This window comes from Clytia hemisphaerica, unplaced genomic scaffold, assembly GCF_902728285.1.
Source record: "Clytia hemisphaerica strain Z4C2 unplaced genomic scaffold, Clytia hemisphaerica genome assembly, whole genome shotgun sequence".
Taxonomy (NCBI): Eukaryota; Metazoa; Cnidaria; class Hydrozoa; order Leptothecata; family Clytiidae; genus Clytia; species Clytia hemisphaerica.
Window position 1 is genome coordinate 142,593 of NW_027104053.1, and position 24,400 is coordinate 166,992.

A 24,400-nucleotide genomic window follows, 5' to 3' on the forward strand; every position below is an offset into this window, starting at 1 on the left:
AATAAACTCTTTGATTTTATGTTACAACATCAGCTTGTTGCTACAAATACACTTTTTATGAAAAATACTAATAAGCTCTGGACTTTCCAACATCCCTCTGGAACTAAATCCCAAATAGACTATGTCCTTGTCCGAAATAAATGGAAAAACAGTGTCAGAAATGCTCAATCATATTTTTCTTTTTCTTCTGTTGGCTCAGACCACAGAGTCGTTTCTGCACACATTTGTCTAAGTTTGAGATCTTCTAAAAAGTGTAAACCCAACCCTCTGAAATCTATTGATTGGCAACAAGTTTATACAAGTTTCTAATCTTCGCTCTATTTATGCGGTTGAAGTGAAAAATAGATTTGACCTCCTCTCTCGTCCCGATCACAATATTGAAGAGAAATACCAAACTTTGGTCGACGCAAATGAACATGTCTGTCTCTCTCTTTTGCCCAAAAAAGTTAAAACCAAAAGAACACATCTGTCTGGAAATGATCTTGTCATCGCAGCACGCAATGAATACGATAAAGTCAAAGCAAGGCACCTATCTCGCGCAACCAGAAGAACCTCAAAACGCCTTGCTGACGCCCAAAAATATTTAGATGAAGCTTATTTAACAGCTGAAGCATCTTTTATTCAAGGTAAAATTGACTCTATTTCACATCTTCATTTTTCCAATCAACACTCAGCTGCTTGGAAGACAATCAATGAACTGTCAGGGCGCAAAGATCATCCATCGATCCAGCTCAAAGGAGGATCTCCAGAGAAAAGAAAAGAGAATTGGCTTGCTCATTTTAAGTCACTGCTTGGAAATCCCCCACTTCTCGGACCTGACCAACTTCCTCTGAACCAAGTTTTTGATCTCTTACACATTTCAACAGAGTCTTTTACTAAAGATGAACTTAATATAGCTTTAAAATCTTTTTCTATCAATAAATCTTCCGGTCTAGACAATATACCCACAGTTTTATGGAAAGACCCTATTTTTCTTGACCTCCTTCTAGAGTTTTGTAACCATACATTTAACGATTTTGTGCCACCTTCTGCATGGTTAACAGGGGGTATCATTCCAGTTCCCAAAAAAGGTGATCTGACCTTAGCCTCAAACTACAGAGGTATCACCTTGATGCCAATTGCCGCAAAAATTTATAACAAACTTTTATTTAACCGTATTGTTCCTATTCTTGACCCCCTCCTTAGGAGAAACCAAAACGGTTTCCGGAAGGGCAGGAGCACACTCTCTCAAATTTTATCTATCAGACGAATTCTGGAAGAAATGAGGAGGAAACTCAATAAAGATGCTTTTTATATGTTTTGTTGATTTCAAAAAGGCCTTCGACTCGATCAGTCGAGAAAAAATGTTTCAAATTCTAGGTCTCTATGGTATCCCTGAGAAAATTATAAATGCTATTCAAGCATTGTATACTTCTTCCAAAGCAAAGGTTGTATCACCTGATGGGGATACAGATATTTTTAATATTCAAGCAGGAGTTCTTCAAGGAGACACTCTTGCTCCTTTTCTTTTTATAGTTGTTTTGGATTATGTTTTAAGAATTTCTGTTGATACTTTTAACAAAAAGGGAATTCAAATTAAAACGCCCCAGGGCACACGCGATCCTGGCTTGTTTGTGACTGATCTGGATTTTGCTGATGACCTCGCACTTGTTGCAGAAAGTATTCAAAATCTCGAAATTCTACTCCATTCTTTAGAAACTGCAGCAAGTCAGGTCGGTCTTTACTGTAACGTAACGAAAAAAAACAGAATATCTTTGCTCCTCTGAAAACTTTCTCCCTTTATTTTCTTTGAAAGGTGTTGACATTAAAAAAAAAAGTAATCGATTTCAACTACTTAGGCTCTCTTATCAACAGTTCTGATAGCGACTTTAAAACCAGGAAAGCACTTGCGTGGAAAGCTTGTAACAAGCTCAACAAAATCTGGCAATGTGATCTTGACAATAACCTCAAGCTGAAAATTTTCAAGTGTCTTGTGGAGCCCATTCTTCTTTATGGTTCTGAAACCTGGACCATGACAAAATCTATGGAGAAAAGTCTTGATGGGTGTTATACCAATCTCCTAAAAAGGGTTCAAAATCTTGATTGGAGAGATCATCCCAACCTCGCCCAAATCTACCAAGGTCTTCCTAGAATCTCTTCTGTTCTTTTTTCCAGGAGGTTAACTTTCTCCGGCCATTGTTTCAGAGCAAAATCTGAAATCATTTCAGATATCTTATTGTGGTGCCCTACTGGTCCTAGACGCTCAAGGAAGCGAACTTTCCTCGACAATTTGAGGCGGGAAACAGGGCTCGAGTTAGAAGAACTGAAAACAGTTATGTCAGACCGTGAGCTGTGGAGAGAGAGATACTCGGTATTTCCGACCTAACGGTCGAAGGATGATGATGATGAATACGTACTTGTCTTTATGTACAAGAGGAGGAGTTGTGAATAATAGAAATTACATTATTCAAGCATAACCATGATATGCACCATTGCAATGTCTTCCAATCAAGATCTGATTGTTTGAAAGTGACGTATTGACTGGTTTTACGTCACTTTCAACCAATCAGATGTTGGGTCCGTGACCCGTCCGTGAAAGACATTGCAATGGTGCATATCAATAATGGCATGTTTTTGATAAAGCCCCTTTAACTGTGTACGTACTGTATGGATGGTTCAATCTAGTGTTTATATAAGATATCTGTGAGTTATTCTTTAAGGGCTCTGGACAATTTTTCGATTTTACACTAACTTAAATGAAAACTTCTGCATTTTAAAAAGATTAACGTATGACTTTTTTTATATGTCCTGTTAAACATACATTTTTAGAATTTAAAAATCGAAAAATTAAAATGAAACAAGTAATACTTTAATGGACCTACCTATTTATAAAACGAATAATTAGAATTTAATGTATAATTTTAAATTTCGATTTATATATCTATTGGAACGGAGAAAGCAATTAAGAAACGCATCGATGTTTAACGGTGAAAGAAAAATCATGAAAATCTGTCGAGTATAAGTTGAAAATATGAAGGAAAACCGTTTTACGCCGGTTTTCGGCTGTTCCGGCGATTATTAAGGAGTTCCGGATTCAAAGGATGATTTTTTTGGAAATCAAACGATGCTAAGTTTTGGGCATCATCATAAAGAACATTTTTCTGTAAAGAAACAATTAAATAAGTTGAAAAAATGTGACGGAAATGTGAAAAAACGACGATTTCCGGCACATTTCCGGTTCTACAGACCGGAAAAAATTTTTTTTCGGCAAACGGTTTTCAACACCTTTTCGGCAGTACTAATGTGCATCTATGTGCAAAAAATCGCAAACAACTAATGATAAAATCTCGAGAAAATCTCGAAAAACCGCTTTTTTCGGGACATTTCCGGTTCTACCGGCCGGAAAAATTTTTTTTTCGAAAATCGGGCTCCGTCACATTCGAGGGTTTATAGTAATGCACCTTTGTGCAAAAAATCAGAAAAATTGAATGAGCCAATCTCGAGAAAAGTTGGTAACTAACGAACGAACGAACTAACTAACTAACGAACACGGGTTAATTTATAGGACCTCCACCCCACCGGGGTAGGTCCAAAAAGTAAAAATGAAGAAGAAAACGAAGAGTTTTTCGAAGAAGAGTATTTCACCTTTCAAAGCCCTAATCTCGGTAAAAATCAAAGATTTTGGAATTTTTTTTGGTTCAGGTGATGTATCTATTTAGTATCTAAAAATATCATTTCGGAAAATTTTCGTGGAAGTATCTTTCCTTTAAAATCTCCAAAAAACCTCATTTTTGGCAATTACTCATGATGCAATTACTTAAATTCATTTTTTCAAAAGCAGTTTGTTCTTAAACATATCAAAGAAGCGAAAACATAAGGTTTTATCTTCAAATTCTGAAATTGATTTTTCACTATGACCAGAGCCCTTAAGGGATGAAATTTTGGCGGGAATTTAATTTGGCGGATGGCTGAAAAAGCTTTTTGCAGGGAATTTAATTTGGCGGATCAGGTAAAAAGCTAATTTTGGTGAAAATTTAATTTGGCGGATGACGGATTTTTAAATCCGAAATCAGGGTCAAATTTCACGCCAAATTTTCTTCTAAGGTATACTCACATTAACGGTCTCTTCTTCAGGCGAACACCACACATTCAAGATGGCCACTACCAAGTATGATAAAGCGAAACGTTGCAAAACACCTGGTATCCTCCAATGCTCATAATCTTTCCCTGATTAAAGAGAAAGTAGAAAATCAAAGTGTGAGTGTTTGAGTGTTTCAAGAGAAAGTCGCGAATAGAATCCTCCCGTAAATTAATCCACCTTCGAAAAGACACCCTCCGCCAATTACTTATCAAAAATCAACCCTCGCTCACTCCTGATCAAAATTAAACCTCAATTCAGAGAAAACATGAAACTCGATGAAACATGCCGTTCGAGTTTCACGTACGGGCTGGTTGAAGTTAAAAGAAAATCAAAGTGCGAGTCTCTGAGTGTTTCACGAGAAAGTCGCGAATAGAATTCTCCCGTGAATTAACCCACCTTCGAATAGACGCCCTCCGCCAATTACTTATCAAAATCATTCCTCGCTCACTCCTGATCAAAATTAAAGTCTATTCACGATAAGTGTGCACTCTTTTTTATTTACCTATAACTTTTGAAGGATTTCTTCAGTCTTTAAAAGTTTGGTATCATTGTAAAGATATTAATGAGTGGAACAATTTGAAATAAAAAAATCTTTAAAGAAATACTAAAAATGAAGATGAAAATGAAGAAGAAAAATATGAAAATCTTGTAGAAAAGTGCTACAACTATCATTTTCACTGAAGTAAATCCTTGATCATCGAACGTTATCACTGTGAAAAAATTTCTCAAAAACATTCATTCAGTCAAAAGATATCAAACAAAGTTATAAGCTAATTGACGTCTAAAAACGTTTTCTGCTGTTTTTTGGGGTCAATTACTTTTTAGCTTTGTATCATAACTTTATATTGAATAAATATTTTAGCAAAATTTCTTCGCCGTGATGACTTCCTAAGATCAAAAAATCTTTTCAGTGAAAATGAAAATTCTAGCACTTTTCTACAAGATTTTCATTTTTTTCTTCTTTATTTTCATCTTCGTTTTTAGACTTTTTTCAATTTTTTTTTATTTCAAATTGTTCCACTCACAAATATCTTTCCAACGATACCAAATTGATAAAGTTTGAAGAATTCCTTCAAAAGCTCCTGATCAAAATTTATACTCAATTCAGCGAGAACAATAATATGAAACTCGATAAAGCATGCCGTTCGAGTTTCACGTACAGGTGGGCAAGTAAATTTATAAACCCCCTTCTCACAGACACAGACCCAGTGGAATTTTTCAATCCATTTAGAATCAAAAAAGAAGAATTGAAGCGCACAATGGCTATAGATAGTTCGACGTTATTTATGACTTGGAATTTCAACTATATTGTTCACACCCCAAATGGTTCAGTGGGAAAGGTGAACTGTCTCCACTGGAGACGATTTTTCAACCGATTCTTCCAATATGAAGAAGTCCATCGGGGCTTTGAGAAGGGAGCATATTTATTTAAAATTTGAAGATTAATATTTTTTGTTATATTCCAGAGAGTGTAGCTTTATACCATTACTTTGAGTCCCACCGGGGCTGTGAGAAGGCTGGATATTTATAAAGATTTTAAAGAGAAGGAGAGAAGCTGACCCTCCGTTATCATCGGACCGGGCCCTATCCCGGGATAGTTTCCTACCCCTAGATAGGGAAATCACAGCACTTACCAGACATTATACTCTGTGCTCACGACACATCAGAGCCGTGCTGTATCGATGATGATACTCGTACAGTACGGGAGAACCTTGCGCTCTCGCAGGTACTGAGCATATGAGTACCATCATCACACCACATTCAATGTCCAGCATATCTCCCCATACTCTTGTATCAGAGTGATGGTACCCTATTCCCCTCACATGGTATGGGTTGACCCGGGCCAAGGTACATTCACTTGCCACGTGAATCGCAGCACCGAGTGGGAATCGAACCCTGACCTCCAGCACGGAAGTCAAGAACGATGACCACTACACTACTGCGCCTCAAAATTTTGAAGATTAGTATTTTTAGTTACATGTCATAGAGCGTAGCTTTAAACCATTATTTTGAGTCCCACCGGGGCTGTGAGAAGGTTGTATATTTATCAAAATTTGAAGATTAGTATTTTTAGTTACATTTCAGAGAGCGTAGCTTTATACCATTATTTATGAATAATCCAAGTGCAAACAATTTGATGGATCGAACAATTATTTTCTTCGTGATTGTTATCTTTGGAATTGTTTTTCTACGCATGCTCCGGCAAGAAATGAAAATAGATGCACCCATTATGAAGATGAACCAAGGGAAAACTAAGTCAGCAACGGTCAATCCTGAATGAAGAAAAAAACAAAAAATATCTTTCAGCTTATCTTATATATTCCGATGGAGGATTGGCGGCCGCCCACGCTAAAGCTCTTAAGGAGCAGGACAATTTCAAATCGGAGAGGAATGATATTCGGCCTTTGATGGGCCGCATCCCCAGTCGGTTGAACTATCCTTTAGCCGCAAGCTCTTACAAAATTCCGAAAAATCTAAACCTTCCAGATATTGAAAACTTTCCCGCGTGTCGGATGAAATTTCTGCATCTGGGTGCCAGATAATCTTTCAGCTGACAACACACTTTTTCATACGAACCAGTAGATTTTAGAATTAGATTTTGAAAGGTCAAACACCGTACTGTGTTTTTTTCAATTCAGTTCAATTTAATTCCATTCAGTTCAAAAATAATTTATTTGTCTGCATAACATATGACTAAATCTACAATATTTAGTTATATAGATAATTTGGGGAGAGGGCAAGACAAGGCTTACATATGGGAGTTTAACCCAGACAATCAATGGGATAAAAACCTGGTTAGGAGCTATACAAAAATAATGACATACCATTCCATTTAGAGTGATTAAAGAACCAATATTTTCCACCACCATAATTAACAAATATCATGACCACTATGCTGATTCTAAAGAAGAAATTGTTCAAAAAACTTTCTTATGATATAAAATAAGAGTTGTCATAAATTGGACATAATATATTGCTCGAGTAATAGACGATATCGGCTTTCCGAATTCTCCCCGAATGATTACCCATGATGCATTGCGTAAAAAAATTCACGGACAATATTGACTTAATGAATTTTTTTGCGCAATGCATCATGGGTAATCATTCGGGGAGAATTCAGAAAGCCGATATCGTCTATTAGGATCTAAGGTAAAAAAAAAACGGGAGGGAGACTAGGGTTACGAGTTGACTTTATTGGCCACCCGACTTTCGACCTGTGGGCGCTTCAGGACAAAACAGGGAAATAAGAAATTGAAAATTTGTGTTGTAGAGCAGGTCTTTATACCAAGCATGAAAGGGTGGTTACTTAGACAAAGAATAACTTTTGTTAGGTATGTACGAACGATAAGGGATCAGGTTTTGACTTTTCTTATTATTTCTAAGGGTCGGGGCTGTTTAAGAGTCCAGAAACCATAAAATGTCATAAAAACCTCTCTAAGTTTAAGAAGTTTTTCCTAGCTCTAACTTGTCATAAAACTTTGCTCTTCTAAAAGAACCCTTGATGACCACGTTACTAGAATTAATAGTTCGTACCCTCTGAAAGTATCCAAAGATCTCAATCGTTTAGTAGATTTTCCTTCTTGTTCGTTGTCTAAAGTTACTGCTCCCATATATTTTCCAGAGTTCTGATATTTTCCACTATTATTTCCAACACTGATAGATTGCTTGTTGTTATGCAGGCTACCATAACTTTTATGCGAACTGTTGCTTCTCGTAAAAGAATGTTCAGTCAAATCGTCAGTGGGCTTTCAAAGAAAAAATTCACAATGTCAAAATCGGGAAGATGTAATTCAAAGGCCTAAGCTCTAGTTTAGATGGCCCGTTTTTCGCCCTGTCTATTCTAATTGTGAATTAAAGTGGACACAAAGTTAGCTGTCGAAAGTCAATGCATTGCCCTCTTCTGACGTCAATGCAATGTCTTTTCAAAGCAAAGATTTTAAATGGCAACTTTGTGCCCACTTTCTGCCTACTCTAGCAATTAGAATAGGCAGGGCAGAAAGCCGAGCGTCTAAACTAGAGCTAAATGATGTCCAGCTAACGCTCATAAGAGCCATATAACGCTACAGTAAGTGAACGTTGTATACAAGCTAGGATTGAGTCACGGGAGATTTTCTCAGCTTCAACTTGACTTCAAGCTTTGATACTTTCAAAGGGTACAAAATTATTATATGTTAGTAAAGACTACTAATCAAAACAAAAATTGTTAGTAGAATAATTTTCATTATAAAATAAATCATGCTCTGAAAGTTTTGGATCGATGCGGCACATTTTTGAAATAGTAGATCCCCGTTCAAGTATGGAGGCCAAGAATTAACAATCTAGAAAAACGCATTGAAACAAAATGGGAAACGTATAATACGAAGCATAATGCATAATGCTTAACACGTAACTGAAAAACGTAATGGCAAATAATAATCCCCCTTTTAATACCCCTTTTTTACGTGTTTTTTACACTTTCTGAAAAGTGAATTTTGACTTTAAAAGCTCATAAGTAGAGAACAAGTTGGTCAAATTTAAAAAATGATAGCTTAAATTTTAAGTTAGGATATCTTCTTTCTAAATATCAAATCTCCAAGCACTTTGGGACATTTGTTCGGCCTCAAGATGTCGGGAAACGTCTGAACTTTTTCGTTGGTCACCCGGTACGTAGAATCTTTTAAGAGATAGTAGAGTTTGCAACACCCGGCATCCAACCCCTGAAAGTTGTGCTGTTTTTTTTTTCTCCATAAAACCGAGTAACAACATCTTAAGAACATTAAGAAACTAAAATGAGTTAAACCAAAGAGTTTTACACAATCTCCTTTTAAAAAGACTTAAAGGAGTGAACTTCAAAGTGTGATCTTTTTTTATTGGTGCCTAAAAAAAAAAACCCAAAATTGTTTTTAGGTATTTTTATATTGTGCGTTTTTTATTTGCCATATGATTTCGTTTCGTTAGAAAACATCTAAACATATTCATACCTCAAAACAACAATAAAACCATAATGGAAAATCGAGAGAAAAAACTTTAACAAAACAATAATTTTGTACCCTCTGAAAGTATCAAGTGAGCCAAGCCTTGCAGGAACTTTCTGATTACTGTTCAAACTATGGCTTAATGATGCAACGGACAATTTGTGTTCGTGAGGAGGTATGCTGCCATACTTTGATGAAGATTCGAAACTTTTTCGTTCACTCTCTTGCGAATCCTCCTGTTTGTGAATATAGTTTTATTTATAAGCACAAAAGATATAAGAACATAATAACACGAAAGAATCCCAAAAATGTTCATTTTGACTTCTCGATACATGAAAAACAACAAAACTTTCTTTCGTGTTATTCTATTAGAAATTGTCAGCTGAAACTGGATATAAGAACATAAATGCTCCGAAAATATTAAGAACAAGCTAAAAGCATCGCAAGATCTTAAGACTTCACTCAGCTCCATTTTTTCTTGCTTAGAAAAGGGTAGCTCTTTGGGCTTTACACTTAATGGGTGGATGTGATGCCAATCCCTTTTGGCTAATTGATGGAACGTTTGTGTGGAGTGATTTATGCAGGTATCAAATTGGACACATTACACTTACAATACTCTCATAGCTAATCATCCTTGTCGAGTTATATTTTCTAAAAAATAAAATTTGTACATAGTCAGAATAAGCTTTCATCTCGTCCAAACTATATATAATTTGCTGGTCTTTGATTTTAACCTAAGCTACCATAGGCCTTTTAAAACAGATCATCGTGTTACTATGATTTCTGAATATATAAATTCAGGACCAGAAAACACAGCAGTGACAAAAGTAAACAGCAATCTTCAACATATGGGTGTCTAATATTCAGAGCGATTAAAAAACTTAAAAATAATTTATAGAATAAAAATAATCTCTTACTGTATAGCCAAATTCAATAAAACAAAAGATACCATCAATACCAATATTATGGAAAATAACACAACCAACGCTAAAAAATTAAAAGAAAATAAAAATGTTATGATCCCCCCTTGTGTGTACGTATCATACAGACCAGTAAGAGACCACTTCGAAATTCTAATCAATGCTAACTGTAATTTCTTTTCTTTCAGCTTTGAATCGAACTTCTCTCTGGAGGAGCACATAAGAAGGAAATTCGAAAAAGTATGAATTCTTTTCACAGATAAAAAGCTGTACTGTTTCTTGACAAGATAAATCAGGACCTAAACACTCACTGCATGAAATATATGTCTTTCCAGTTTCTTGTCCTTGAAAACTTAATGTTTTCGAACGTGATTGCGGAAATATCGATTTTTCCTTACAGTTTTAAGAAAAGATTTTTTTTCTTTAAGTTCTTGAAAAAAGATAATCTTTAAATATTTCTTGCTTCGAAAAGGTGGATAATTTCTTTTGTCGTTTTTCATTAAAAAGGAAATCTTTCATGTTTCCAGATTGACTATCTTTTCTTCGTTTGTATTTCAAGAAAATATAAAGTTTTCGTCTTGAAATTTAAACGAAAATATTTTTCATGAAAATATCAAATTTTCATGCCAAATTTATCGAAAATACAATCATCAAATACAATAAAAAAAGGTAATAATTTCGTTTTTTAAGAACATTATAATCTCTACGTCGGGATAAAAAAAGTAAGGAGCAGATTTTCTTGCAGCTGATTTGGCAAAAGTAAAATAAATATTTCAATTTTATGGGAGCAAGATGAGAATGTGTTTTTTAGGATTGATCTCTTGATTAACAAGATTATTTTTTAATTAAAAAATTTTATATTGTCCAATGACCCCTGTGCTTGTTAGCGTGATGACAGGAAAAAGAAGAGGTGTCCTCTGTTGACCAAACTAGGTGCCACTTTTCTTTTTCGCTCCTTAGAATTAGAAGTTTTAAGGCGAAAGGAGAAAGAAATGTCCTACATCTTTTACTTTGTTTCGTCTCCGCTTAGAAATTGCACTGTATAAACTTTCATCCCCATAGTGGGAGAATAGCTCCACCGGGGCTGTAACACTGTGACAGGGGTGTAATTAGCTCTCTTTGTACTCTATGATTTACAGATTTTTTCAAATTCTAGATTTTTCTTTTAAATCTTTAATTTTGACAATTAAGTCAGATCAACAACTGTTGAAAGTGCAAACCACACTTCGCGCAACCTCAGCATTATTTGCATTATTTGCAGGCCAATTTTGTAAAATTTGTATCACTACTTTTAAAGAAACTCAATACATCCCTGTCTCACAGCCCCTGTGGAACTTTTTCCCACATGGAACCACAACCCACTGGAAAATTTAGCAAAAACTTCATCCTTTGATGAAAAATACCCTATCATTTCAGCCCCACTGGGAAATTGACTTTGAATTCATCCCCATATAAAAATTATATTTAAGAAATTGCGTTCAAAACCATCCCACTATATTTTTGAACTCAAAAAGTATATAAATTCTATCCCCATTGGGATTTTGAAAGAATTGTTTATCCAGCGGCGGGTCTTGACACAGGGGTGTCTCAATGGAGTTGAGTAAATAGTTGTGTATGAAGATTCCCTCTTCAATTACTTATTGATTTTAATGCATTGTATGCAAAATTGTTTTTTTGATTTTATACGCATTAACATAAAATTATTAACTCATTAATTCATTATTAACATCAAAGTTTTAGGTGAGGCTATAGCTGAAAATTCGCCTGAATTTATTCTTGGAAATATTTAATCTTTACAAAAATACCGGTAAAATCTATTACGTTTCTATCTACGATACGTTTACTCGTGTTAGTTTAAAAGTTTAAAATATTTTCTATACATTTTGTCAATCTACTAAAAAAGCTTTACAAATCCTCCCCTTCTTGGCTTTGAAGCATTGTGCTTTAGCATCTTCACCAGATTTTCTACAACTAGACTAATTGGAGATGTTTAGAAACGATTTTTGTTTTAAGGGCTGGAAACTGGATATGCTCAAATTAATCTTCTTCAAATTCATTATACATGACTTAAAGCTTTCATTTCATTCCATTTTGAGATTATTTTTAAAATTTTGTGTTTTTGTAAAACTTGCAAAACTTTTCAAAATCTTTCAAAGATCTTTTATTTAAGTCTTAATCTCGATTTACTTCATTATAGTTGACAAATGTAATGCGAGGCAATTTTTACTCCTTATATATTTGAATCAAATGCAAGGGTGTTTTGTAGAAGGAAAGAAGAACAATTTATTTGAGGCATTCTTTCATGAAATGAAAATAGTATAATCCTTCGACAGCTACCTTTGTTTCATTTGAGTTTTTTGAATGTATAGCGATTCACTGTTTTGGGCCTCGCAGCATTTGTGACGCTTTGCTTACGGCTAGTAGGTTGCATTTAAATCTGTATTTTACATTATAGATGGCATAAAACTTTTGGATGTATTAGATATTTTGCAAATCAGCCAAAATTAATTTTTATGGTCAGTGAGTTTGACGAGTTTTACATACAGAACGAATCAGGAATGTATATAAAAAGAAAACAATTTGATTTTGATATTTCATGAAAACACGTTTTTTTATAAGAACATCCAAAATTTTTGCCTTCGGAAATAAGCCTAAAAAGTGTGCTTAACATGTTCTTATCCACCCCCCCCATTTTATGAGTATTTATGGCCATTTTCGTAAGAAATCGGGTGTTTTTGAGTTCCCAAAGCCTTGAAATATTCTTAACTTGTTCTTAACATTTTGGCCTTTTAAGCCTTATGTTCTTATATAGTTTGTTTTTATAAAAAAACGTGTAGTATTAAGCTTTTGCGTTAACTAATTCTCGTAAAATTGGGGCAGTGGTATGTACGAAGAGCTCCTAAAAACAGTTCAATTAATTAAACTTGTTAAAATTAAACTCGAATGCTTTAACTTGATGGAAGAAAAGAACGATTCGTAGTTTCTCTTTTTTGGCGATATTTCAAAGGCTGAAAAATTTGTTCGGCGGTTTCATCAAAAAATTACAATTAACTGTTTGAACTGAACAACACCATTCCCTTTGGGACCCTGTGTTAACACATTTATAATTGTGGAGAAATTACGATATTTTCAATTGCAGTCCAATTAAGTCTCTTATAGAAAAATGTCGATAAAGAGATTTTAATTGGCAGAAATTAAAAGAGGGAAAGAAATTTGATTTGTCACGAAATCTTCACACGAACTTTACAGTGAAACAAGTAAAGACTTGGCGATGAATATGCGTCAATAATGCTAAAGAGGCCATGCAATGATCATGTAAGTACTCACTCGTTCAAGTTATTTTTGAAATAACCTGTCTAAAACGCGTAATTTCTTTCTTGCTATTATATTTTTTTGTAATCTTCAAGTCATTTTGGATTTTTACTAATTGTTTTCAATTTAAAGTTCAATTCAATTTTCAATAAAAATAAATGGACAATTAATCTGTTTGATAATCCTGTTTAAAAAGTAGAGTATAATTTTTATCATTTTCTCTCTACAGAAAGTCGAAAAACGTATCGCGAGCTCGGCGGTGGGAGCCGAAACATCAATTCTGTGCAATGTCAAAGACGTGTGGAGAAAACTTATCACAAAATGAACATCGTCTCATCAGAAGACCAAGAAATAAATGGTATTAAGAAAAAGAAGTAAAGATGATTGTTCGACAACACAACAAAAGAAACATCTTCAATGCTTCAATGAACGAAGAATCGGAGAACCCTCGGGAAAAGAGGAACGATATACAACTGAAGGAGTAATTGTTGTACTTCTTTTATTAATTAGTTCATCATTTTTTATACCAATACAATTTCTTGAACCGTAACCTAAATCTTATTTCTTAAATTCGAAAAATGCTTTACAATGTCAAATTTTGTCAGAAATATCCTCCCAACCCTATAAGCTCCTTCTATACCATATCAATTATTGCCATTGTTTTAAAAATTATATATCATGATTTATTATCTTACATTATCTTATTAATTTATGTCATTTTATGTAAATAAGGCATACTTTAGATTTTTAGCACAAGAATTATGAGTACATAGATATTAATATGATTTTTTTAATATTGACTTTAATTTTAAAGAAGAAAATCATCCAAGAATATTTAATAATTCAATATCTTATCGAATTTAATCTCGCGTCTAATTGTCGCTACAGTAACCAGAAATTTAATGTTTCCATATTAGAAGTTTTTTACCTTTTCAATGTTATGAAATGAAGCGGATCAAGTATTTTTTTAAGCTAGAATATATATTCCCAATAACGAAACGTTGGTTATTTTCTGGTCTAGACATCTGCATCTTTTCGAAAATGCGTAAATAATAAATTGTTAATCTTTCCTTTCATTAAAAGAATTTCGTTATTTTTTTTACAAAAAAGGTTCGTCTTTTCTCAATTTTGAATTTAAAATTTCCATGGACAAGAAAACAAGTAAAAGTGAATCTTCACTGCGTGGAGAAAGTCTTATATTTTCACTTCAGAGAAAAGTAGTACTTTTCGTGGCTAAAAATGTAATCATTTTGTACATCGAAAAGTTAATTATGTCGATATTTAGAAAATTTAAGCTTTTCGAGAAATAGTGAAGATTCACTGTTACTTGTTTTCGCACAGAAGAAAATTCAATGATTTCAAAACAAGAAAATTGAGAGAAAAATTAACTTTTCGTCATATATCTTGCGTTAGTGAAGACAACTTTTCATGCAGTGGTACTGTCGCAAAGTTGTGAGGGTTGCCTGTAACCAATAAGCTGATGATCACTGATCATTCACCTTTATATTCCCTCGACCAAGAGCTATATCCGCCATCTTTAATCGGCGGCGTTTTTAGAAAAAGTGGTAACCCTATGCTAGCACTACTCAATGTGGGTATACTTTCCGTTTAAAAAGTTTTTTACCAACAGTGAGTAGTGCTACTTTTAGGATACAACTTCCAAAGAATTCTGATCATAGGTTTTGCATGTATATACAGGATTAAAAAACCTGTCCATGGTATATAGAGGTCAGTGATACTGATGCATTCTTACGTAAATAAGTAAATATAGGTTTCTTGACGATTTCAATCTTTGAGCACGATGCGTCATTTACAACTAACTGGTAGTGTCCATGCTCTCCGAAATGGAAGGTATCACTAAAAATGAAATTGAAAATCATGTTGTGATTTTTTTCACATACATCTATCAACCCTTTGTGGTTTGGTCGGCTTTTGAGGGGACTGGTAATTATAAATGCGGCGGCCTTCGTACCAGATATTTACGAAAAATCCCGAAATTTCCCTCTTCATCGGTAAAATCGCGCTCAAATTTCCTCATTCGTCGTACCAGATTTAAAAAACTTCCGTCGTGCCTGTAATCAACATAAACATTTTTCTCTTAACGGAAAACACTCTCAGACTAGCTCTATCAAAACAAACAAAGCTAATTTTAGCTAAAACTCTATTCCATACGAGGGACATTTCCCTGGATCTCTGGGGTAGAGCGCTGACTATTTGTAGCATTCGAAAAGCTTAATAACTAAATAGACGTTACTTTATCGTTTTTTTTCACAAAAGCGCTCTTGGGTTTGTCATTTCGATACCGTCAAAGAAAATAAGTTTTAGTATTTTTGTTACCAGCCTCCTCAAAAGCTGACCGTTCTGATGAAGGTCAATTTTAATTAAGGATTTTTTTGGGCTGTGTCAATATTCAATCAATAATCCAATTAACTCGCTTGTTTCGAATGGAATGGTCTGAGATTCATATTATTGGTTTCTTTTATATGTTTGATAACAAAATGAAAACCAACTTGTTGAAATAATTCTTTTTTCCTTTAATCATTAGTTTAAAACTAACATATTTTCTTGTATCGAACCTGCATATTTTTGTTTTGCTGGTAACATCCACCACATCATATCGAAATGGAAACCTGGTAGAAATCTTTGCATAAGACAAAGAGCCAACTGTAGCATTAACACAAGGTTGTGTCAGACACTAAAAGGAAATAAAAATAAGGAATATCATAACAAGGAATGCTTTTAAGTTGTATTTATGTAATAGTTTAACTCGAGTGAGTTCCAAATTACTTTATACCACAAATATATTAAGGGGATTAATTTTCGCGGGACTTATTTTCGCGAGATGATGCCTTTTTTGAATATTTTCTTTCAATTTTCTGAAGATTTTTGAGATTTTAGGAGACCTGGACAAACTGTGAAAGATAAATTTTTGGGAGGATTAAATTTCGAGAATCTTCGAAAAAGCTCTCGAAACTCGCTCTATAATCCTCGCGAAAATTAATCCCCTTTCAGGTATATTCAGGAGACACGTACACATATAACTAAAGTCGTAAAGAAAAGGGCAAAAATATACTCTTGCTTTTTACCACATTCACATATGTGCACACTAAAGTAAGAATATAATTTAGTTGCAAATCTCCCTTAAAATAAACCAAGTGTTTTCTCAAAGCAAAAAGTCAAAAGTGTTGATTTCTGAATTTCTTGTTGTGTTAAATTCAAATATCATTAATTGTCTGTCCTTGTGTTCATGTGAAAATGTGGTAGATAAAATGTGGTAGATAAAATGTCATAACATATGCCTACATAAAAAACACCTGATGAGTCTTTCATTTATATACATAACCAGCCCATAATTTTAAAAACCATAAAACAAAAGAAAGTCAGAAAATATTCATTCTGAAACCATCAAAAATCCTGAAGTAAACATATGCATATTTTATGAGACCACTTCATCTCTGTTATACTTCAAGATTTTTGATGGTTTCAGAATGAATATTTTCGGACTTTCTTTTGTTTTGCGGTCATTCATATACCTTATAACAATTAGAACATATGGCATTAAATTCCACAGTAGTCTTTGTTGAATTATTATCAAGAACAAGTAATGCTTCATCGTACAAAAGTGTAGCAGTCCTTAAAAAGAAGAGACAAAAATGTTTTGAAAAAACACTCACTTGACTGCCGTCAATATCCACTAAACGAGTGAATATATTTTAGCCAAGGCCAAATTATGGCATTTAAGGGGAATTGGTATAAACTCAAATTTAATTTAATAAAAATATAAGTTTATTAAAGTGACATGCATTGGACAATTGGAGCTTTTCTATGGCAAGAACTCTGGCCAGAGTTGCCAAATGCTATGTAAAGGGAATCGAGTAGTCATTTCGAGGTCGTAGTAAGGAGCTTACTGAAAGTGTTGTTCCGAAAATGGGCCTCAGAGCATTTTGCAAACCAAGCAAAGAGAAAAAAAATATGGAAATGACAACAAAATCTGTAATTTGCACTTACTTTTCTGTTGCAATGTCACATGATTCAAATCCAAACACAGCAGAATGAACTAAAAGATAATAAATGAAACATAACATGACTGACCAGTAATTTAACAAAATGTACAAGGTATATTGTTCAAAAAACCTTTGCATGCCTAAAAGTTCCTTACTGAGTTCCTTTTTACTTAGCTGCAAAGTCTGGACTGATTTGATGTTTTGTTGAACAATTGAACAATGGGCCATACTCGGGCTTTACACGAATTCCAATAAAAGTTTTGGCCCGAGAATTCTCGGGTCATGTCAAGGGTTCGTGTAAAATCCATGTAATTCCATTTCAAGAAATTTTGCGCAAGTCATCGATGACGCAAGAAATCAACAAAAGAAACCAATAAAATATCAAAGAAAAAAGCTGTAAGTGGAAAAAAATGATTGTTCGCCAATCTTGGGGATTTCCTAAACTCAAAATTAAGTTGGCAGGTTTCATAAGTTTTCTTGTGGTATATATATGAAAACTCCCCGGCCATTAGCGCCAAAAAGTAGGGCCAGTCATTAACCTTCATCATACACAGCAATCTCATTGGTTAAAATTTAAAAAAGACTTTCCGGTGGAGCGAATTACGGAGGCAACTGAGAGAAGAAGAGACTACTTTCGTTTTTGTTGCAGATTTGGATACAGAAATTGCATGGGGAATACTTCTGTCAATGTGTATCTATCTATCTATCTATTATGGTTGAGTTACAGGAGGCTCTGGGAGCCCATTTTCGCAACTATAGATGCTTTGAGTAAGCATCCCGTCAGCACCTTGAACTGACTACCCCAATTCCCCTCACATGGCATGGGTTGACCCGGGCGAAGGTTTGTTCACTTGCCAAGTGAACCGTTGTGAGTGGGAATCGAACCTTGGTCGCCTGTACAGGAATCAAGGTTGATGTCCACTATACCACTATACCACAACGTGTATTATGTATCAACTATGTAAGCATTTTGATAAAATTGATAGGTGACCACCTTTGATTATTATTATCATTGATCATTATTGATTACTTCGATCACAATCGAACGTTCGATTAGTTAGTACCGTCTGGTAGTAATTTGCTTCTATTCATGATATGCACCATTGCAATGTCTTCCATTCCACCCAATAGCTGATTGGTTGAAAGTGATGTATTGACTGATTTTACGTCACTTCCAACCAATCAGCTATTGGGTCCGTGACGTAATGTCAGAAGACATTGCAGTGTTGCATATCATGAATTTGTATCAAAAGCAAAACACACCGCGCACAGTATTTACCAAGCTGTTATTCGCTGGAAATACCCAACTTTCTGAAGTTTCATTCTTTTTTGGTCGTGCTTCATTTAAAAAATAACGAAGATGGAAATCATCACCAATCCTGCAAAATAACCAATCTGGAAAGTAAGGCATGTACGCCGGATATCTCCGGCGCAGACTTTGGATTTAATAGCCTTATACACAAAGGCTACACCAAGAAATCTCTGGCGCAAATATTCTCTTCTTTCCAGACTGGCAGTTAGTCACACTAGGAAATCTAGCTTTCAGAAAAAACAACATCAGTCATCTACAGGATGTATTTGCACAACAAGGATGAGAGTTACCTGAATCAAGTTCGCAAGAGAATTAATTAAAACTTGAAAGTTTGAAACAAAATAAAACGTGCAGCAGCCAAAATCAACCAAAATTTGTCATTCAATTCCCGAGACAGCGCTTCGATTTTTAAGGCCTGGTTTATACGCTAAAGTAAAAATAATTCCGCATATGTAAATGTCATTATTTGAGGTCAGGCAAAATTTCCGGGAAACAGCCTATCCGGTGGTGCGCGGATCTAGGTGGGTTCCGCCTCCTCTGTAGATCTTTTTCTTGGGAAGTTGATCTTCAAATTAGTTTTCAAGGTTGGCTTGGCTCAAATTTTTTCATCTATGGCTCAAATTTTAGGCGATTTCTCAGAGTTTTTGAAAATGTTACTTTCATTAAAAAGCGCCGGGTTATTTTTTCATGAATCCCTTTAGAAGTTTTGCGAGAGTCAAGTAAACGATATAGCGCTTTCGCAGCATTAATCTTTGATACACATTTTGGCGGGACGCTAGTGTGACTAACTGACTGGCAAAATAAAGAGGTATTTCGATTATTTTATTAGTCTACAAAAAGTGCACTTATTTTTTGTAATTATTATAAATTCATAGTTTTTAAATACATAAAAAAAATCTGATTAATGAGAACAACAAACCTGTGAAAATGACGATGACAATCGGAGCCTGAAACAAATTAAATTTCATGGCCAATGTCTAACTTTTTGTAATTTTGACACTGGCTCCAGCAGCATCAAGCCAGAACGGTCACGAGATTTTGTTCACTTTCGTTTTTGATGTTTACATTTTGAAAGTTCCAACAATTAGAGTTCTAAAGTGCAGCGAAGCTGCTACATTTCTGGTTTATGATAAAGCCGCTTCTGTGACCAGAGATTCATAACAAACATGGCGGACAAAAACAAAACCAAATTTGAGTGGGAAATCAGACAACCAAAATCTTTCTTTCTGGGGTAAATGGCGAGGAATGAGTTCTTTTCAGAGTAAAGGATAAATCACAGTCTTGGCCAACTTTTAGCAATCCTCAAGTAAGTAGGTAGAGTGTCAAGGTGCCTTGGTATAGTGGTAGTCGACCTTGGCTTCTGTGCAGGAGGCCAGGGTTCGATTCCCACTCATGGCAGTTCACTTGGCAAGTGAACGTTCCTTCGCCCGGGTCAACCCATGCCATGTGAGGGGAATTGGGTAGTCAGTTCAAGGTGCTGACGGGACGCTCATTAGTAAGCGTCTATAGTTGCGAGAATAGGCCTCTAAAGCCTCCTGCAACTCAACCAAATAGAAAATAGAAACAATAGAAACTATATATCTGATCCTTTAAATATTTATAAATGAAAAACCTTTTGTTCTAACTGATGATCTGAGAGAAAGCTGTTTTTAAAAAGAATCACTTAACTCAATTGTGTTCACTTGCTTTTAATTTGCTCTTGTACAGTACTTATTTTTTATTAGAATCAAGTTTCTATTTGGGGTGTCCCTCCTACCCTTTTTATCACCAGACGCTCTCAAACGAACTGAATCGACGATATCGAACCAGTCAAACCAAATCGAACGCAATCGACCGATTGAAATTCGATTGTCGAACGCAATTGAACATCAATCGAATGTGAAAATTGCGGTAAAATTCAATTGAGATTCAATTGCGTTGGTCCAAACACAGGGGTATTCCAAAAATGATGATTAGCTCGCGTTTTCGCGCGGGCGAATAAAGACGAGGCGCCAATCTTGCTCTGAGGGTGCTACTTAGTTTCCGCCCTATTTTGCGCCCACGATAGAATGGTCCAAACACAGGGGTAATTCCAAATGATATGTGGTTCTGTAAGTGTTTACTGTTTATTTTCTTAGAGATACATAGTATATTGAATATTATTAACTTATTTATCTAAGTATTATTGAGCGCAAATTTGAATATATATATGGTTAAATAAAAAACAAATGATAACAGTTCTGTTTACTTTAAGGGCAGAAACTTTCGCGTTTTTCGCGTTTTTGGCATTTTTTCGCGAAAGTTTCTGCCAGGTAAGGAATTAAACAAGGAATTTGCGAAAGTTAATTTTGCGAAAAATGAAATTTTCCTAAAAATCGCGAAAGTTTTTTCCAAGTTTTAAAAGCCGAAAAGTTGAAATAAAACGAGGACTAGGGAGGGGAAAGGCCGGGAAAGCGTAGAAATAATTTCGTCCTATAAGGGAATGTATATTCTCAAGACAATTGATAAAAGACAGCTTTAAAAAAAAAGTTTCGATAGCAGTTTATTTTTAATTTATTAGCATATCATTGGTTAATCAGAACGGCTTCAAGAAAGTCATAATGGCAGATAATTTTAAAAGTTTCTGAGGAAATGTGTGTAATTTATCGATGTTGATGGCTTGTTTATTCTTTAAAGCAAAAGATAACAGGTATAGCTTTTTCTTATCCTGGAATATCGAGGTTCCAGCTTCACTGTAAAGGGGTGGTTCCATTTAATTGCAATCAAACTTATTGAAAATAATTTTAATTGAACAATACATGCCATTTAGGAGTCTCCACCATCACGGTGCAGAGAGTAGGCTGTAAGGTAAAAATGTGCACTTTAGTACACAAAATGCACAAAAATTCATATGTAGAGGAAAAGATGTACTATGATTAAGAGTTTTACCTACCGTTTTTTTACAGGGTCACTAAAATCAAAACAATCTTGCGTTGTCATAACATAGCTATATTTTAGCTTTACACTCTCTTAGTTCTCACCTAAAAAAAACTAATTTGAAAGACAGTAGATTTATCCTTAACTTGTGCTAGTTGTTTTGTTTATTCGTTTGTTGTTTTTATATATATTTTTGCTCTATATTCCATTTAAATATATTTAGAAACTTGTTCAATTGAATTTGACAACTTAGGGATTTGTGCTGATGAATGGCTTAGAAAGCTTGCTATTTGTGAGCTCTTTTCACTCTCAGGTTTTTATTCATTGTATAAAGTACTAAAAACGTAAAAGAAACTTGAAATTGAAAATTGAAATGGAAAATAATTTGGACAGGTGTCTTTGGAAGTTGGTCTAAATGTGGACCCTCTTTGTCACCCTTCTTTAGAGATAGGAATAATAGGTTGGAATCGCTGATTGAATCTAATTTTCTTTGCTTAGCAATCATGAGGAGCCCATCAGTGATTAAAATATAATAATAATATAAAATATATTAGACAGCCTAGCAATTGAGTGAACCATGTCCAATAGAATGTGATTTTATAAACCCAATCGGGCAATATTATTATCATTGAGATTGTCTCCCCAAGGGGCCAAAAAGTAGAAGAGTTAATAGCTAAATAAACACAAATTAAATTAGATCAAACAAGAACGGCCGAGCTGGTAACAAAAGAAATTGAAATTTGCTGTTTTTAGAGCTCACTGTATTTGAAAACAAAAATGGACTAGGTTTGTTTCATATTGTTAGGGGGATTATTCTAGGTGGATGTGGTGGAATTCACAAACCTCTGCTTTGCAAAATTATTCTTATTTAGAGAACAGTAATCCGTGAAACCTGTTTTTTTTGTTTGTTACCCTTGCTTGCAGGATTAACTTTGCTACGCAAGTAATCATACATCCTTTGAAAATTATTAACGTTTGTTAAACTCAACGAACAATTTACTTGAATGGGTTGTTAAAACATAATCACTTTTGATATGTTGTTCGTTAGTGAATCAAACTGTGTTGGCTTTCAACATTGAGCTCCCAGAGTTTAAAAGAATAGGTTATATATGTAAGGCATAACAAGGACATTCACTAGCTACTTTTGTCTTCTCATTCAAGTAGTTTGAAATTTTCTTTATCTCATTGAGACTAAAATAAGCTTTTATGCCAACATCGGGGCGTGATAAAAAAATAAGGTTGTGGACATCAGAAATTTGTTTAAGAAACTGTATTGTTAATAACTTTCTGAAAATAGTTTTGTCATTTTTATGAGGTTTTTTTGTGCAATCTCCTAAGAAATTGGATACAAAGCCTTGCAATGTTCTTTACTTGTACTTAAATTTTTACTATGCGTTTTTATAAAGTTTGTTATTCTTATCAAACGACGTGTACGAAGAACCTTTCAGAAACAGTTCAATTTTTTCAGGGGTATTTTTTTAAACTTTAGTAAAAGTAATATAACAGTTATTGCACAGTACCAAGTACAATATGGTGGGATATATATTTTTTGAGTACGGTATTACTTGGAATAAACGCCCCATGCGTAAATTAGATTTTTGGGATTTTAGGAAGGGTGTTTATAGGGACATTTAAAAAAAGGGGATGTTTACTAAATAATTTTGAACCAATGTCACTTTATGAAATAAAAGTAATATGGGAACCTTATTTTGCTTAAAATCAGTTTGAACACTAAAAGAATACAGCTATACAATTACCATCTTCCAAGGATTCATTCAATGCTTTTCTTCCTTACAGCTACTTGTTTCAAATAAACACTCCTCCTAGAGGGAAGATGTTCATTCTAGGGGGGGTGGGGCGTTCATTTGAAGGGGGGTTATTAAAAAATTTTCCTCAATGGGGACGTTTATTCAAAGTAACACTGATACGGTACTATACAGGCTTTTCGTCATATTTTTTTAAGTTTTTCAGTTTGTTTTCTTGAATTTCTTGAAAAATTTTTTGAAAAATGTGAGGTACCTTCTTGAAAGGCAATGATTTGTTGTTTTCATTAAAATACAACGTTTTTTATAAGAACAACCAAAATTTTTGAAGCATTTGGATGTTATTAACGTTTTGAGTTTCAAGTTAGAAAAGCTCTTAAGAGCCAGACGATAATGGTGGATTTATGCCAATTTTAAGTTTTGACATTTTTGGACATTGCACTTGAAAAAATTAGCACTCATTTTGGGCAAGACTTTAAGCAAAAAATGTACTTTAAGTTAATTTTTAAACAAAAATAAGGGGTCAGAGTGGAGTTAGAAGTTACCTTTAAGTGAATTTTCAGCCTCTATTAAACGTTATCAAAGAGTACCATATTTGATTTCTCTAAAAACCCTTCTGGAATGTGATGAGGAATCATGATTTTCAGATCAAATTAATTTTCTAACTACCAATTACTGGATGCAATAGAATCAGGTCAGCTCTAGTCAAAAAATTGAAAAAAGCCGTTTTGACCAAAAAGAGCACATTTATGACAATTTTTTTTCACCTAGTTTCATGGTTTTGATATGAAAGATACTGACTTATCAGCAATTACTATCTTGAGCAGGAACAAACTTCCCTGGGACAGGTCAGATGGCTCTAAAATAACCCTAAAATGAAATCTGTAGTGTTTTTGTGGCACTACTGTAGCTACCATTTTGAAGATTTTGATTTTCTTTGAAAATTCTATTGTTAACCAGCCATAGTTTTAGAATAACAAACCATTTCCTCATTTTGATAGAGAAAGCAAGGTTCTAATTCTAAATTTTTAAAGTAAAATACCTGAAAATGTCAAAAACTTCAAATTGGCATGAATTCGCCATTATCAGCCATTGTTGGCATAAATCCGCTTTTATGAT

The 24,400-nt window shown here is 34.3% G+C and overlaps 1 protein-coding gene and 1 long non-coding RNA gene across 4 annotated transcripts in view; one reads left to right on the forward strand and one right to left on the reverse strand.

Moving 5' to 3' along the window:
• Window positions 1-19,777, reverse strand: part of LOC136811962 (heparan-alpha-glucosaminide N-acetyltransferase-like) — a 33,446-nt gene extending 13,669 nt beyond the window's left edge. The window contains exons 1-11 of one of the 3 annotated variants that reach the window (XM_067068567.1): window positions 19,543-19,777; window positions 17,316-17,364; window positions 16,841-16,940; window positions 15,884-16,002; window positions 15,061-15,164; window positions 9,993-10,062; window positions 9,687-9,726; window positions 9,151-9,311; window positions 6,946-7,022; window positions 6,199-6,393; window positions 4,094-4,206 (exon numbers count right to left, since the gene is read on the reverse strand). In XM_067068567.1, coding sequence (XP_066924668.1) covers window positions 4,094-4,206; window positions 6,199-6,393; window positions 6,946-7,022; window positions 9,151-9,311; window positions 9,687-9,726; window positions 9,993-10,062; window positions 15,061-15,164; window positions 15,884-16,002; window positions 16,841-16,940; window positions 17,316-17,364; window positions 19,543-19,591 — 1,077 coding nt within the window. In that variant the 5' untranslated portion in view covers window positions 19,592-19,777. Of the gene's footprint in view, window positions 1-4,093; window positions 4,207-6,198; window positions 6,394-6,945; window positions 7,023-7,654; window positions 7,867-9,150; window positions 9,312-9,686; window positions 9,727-9,992; window positions 10,063-15,060; window positions 15,165-15,883; window positions 16,003-16,840; window positions 16,941-17,315; window positions 17,365-19,542 lie in introns of all 3 variants that reach the window. The other 2 variants (XM_067068565.1, XM_067068566.1) reach the window with 2 other exon arrangements.
• On the forward strand, window positions 13,235-14,404 carry LOC136811963 (uncharacterized). The gene is made up of 2 exons (XR_010847312.1): window positions 13,235-13,310; window positions 13,537-14,404. It is a non-coding gene; the product is annotated as an uncharacterized lncRNA (long non-coding RNA).
• Window positions 19,778-24,400: the final 4,623 nt, after the last annotated feature.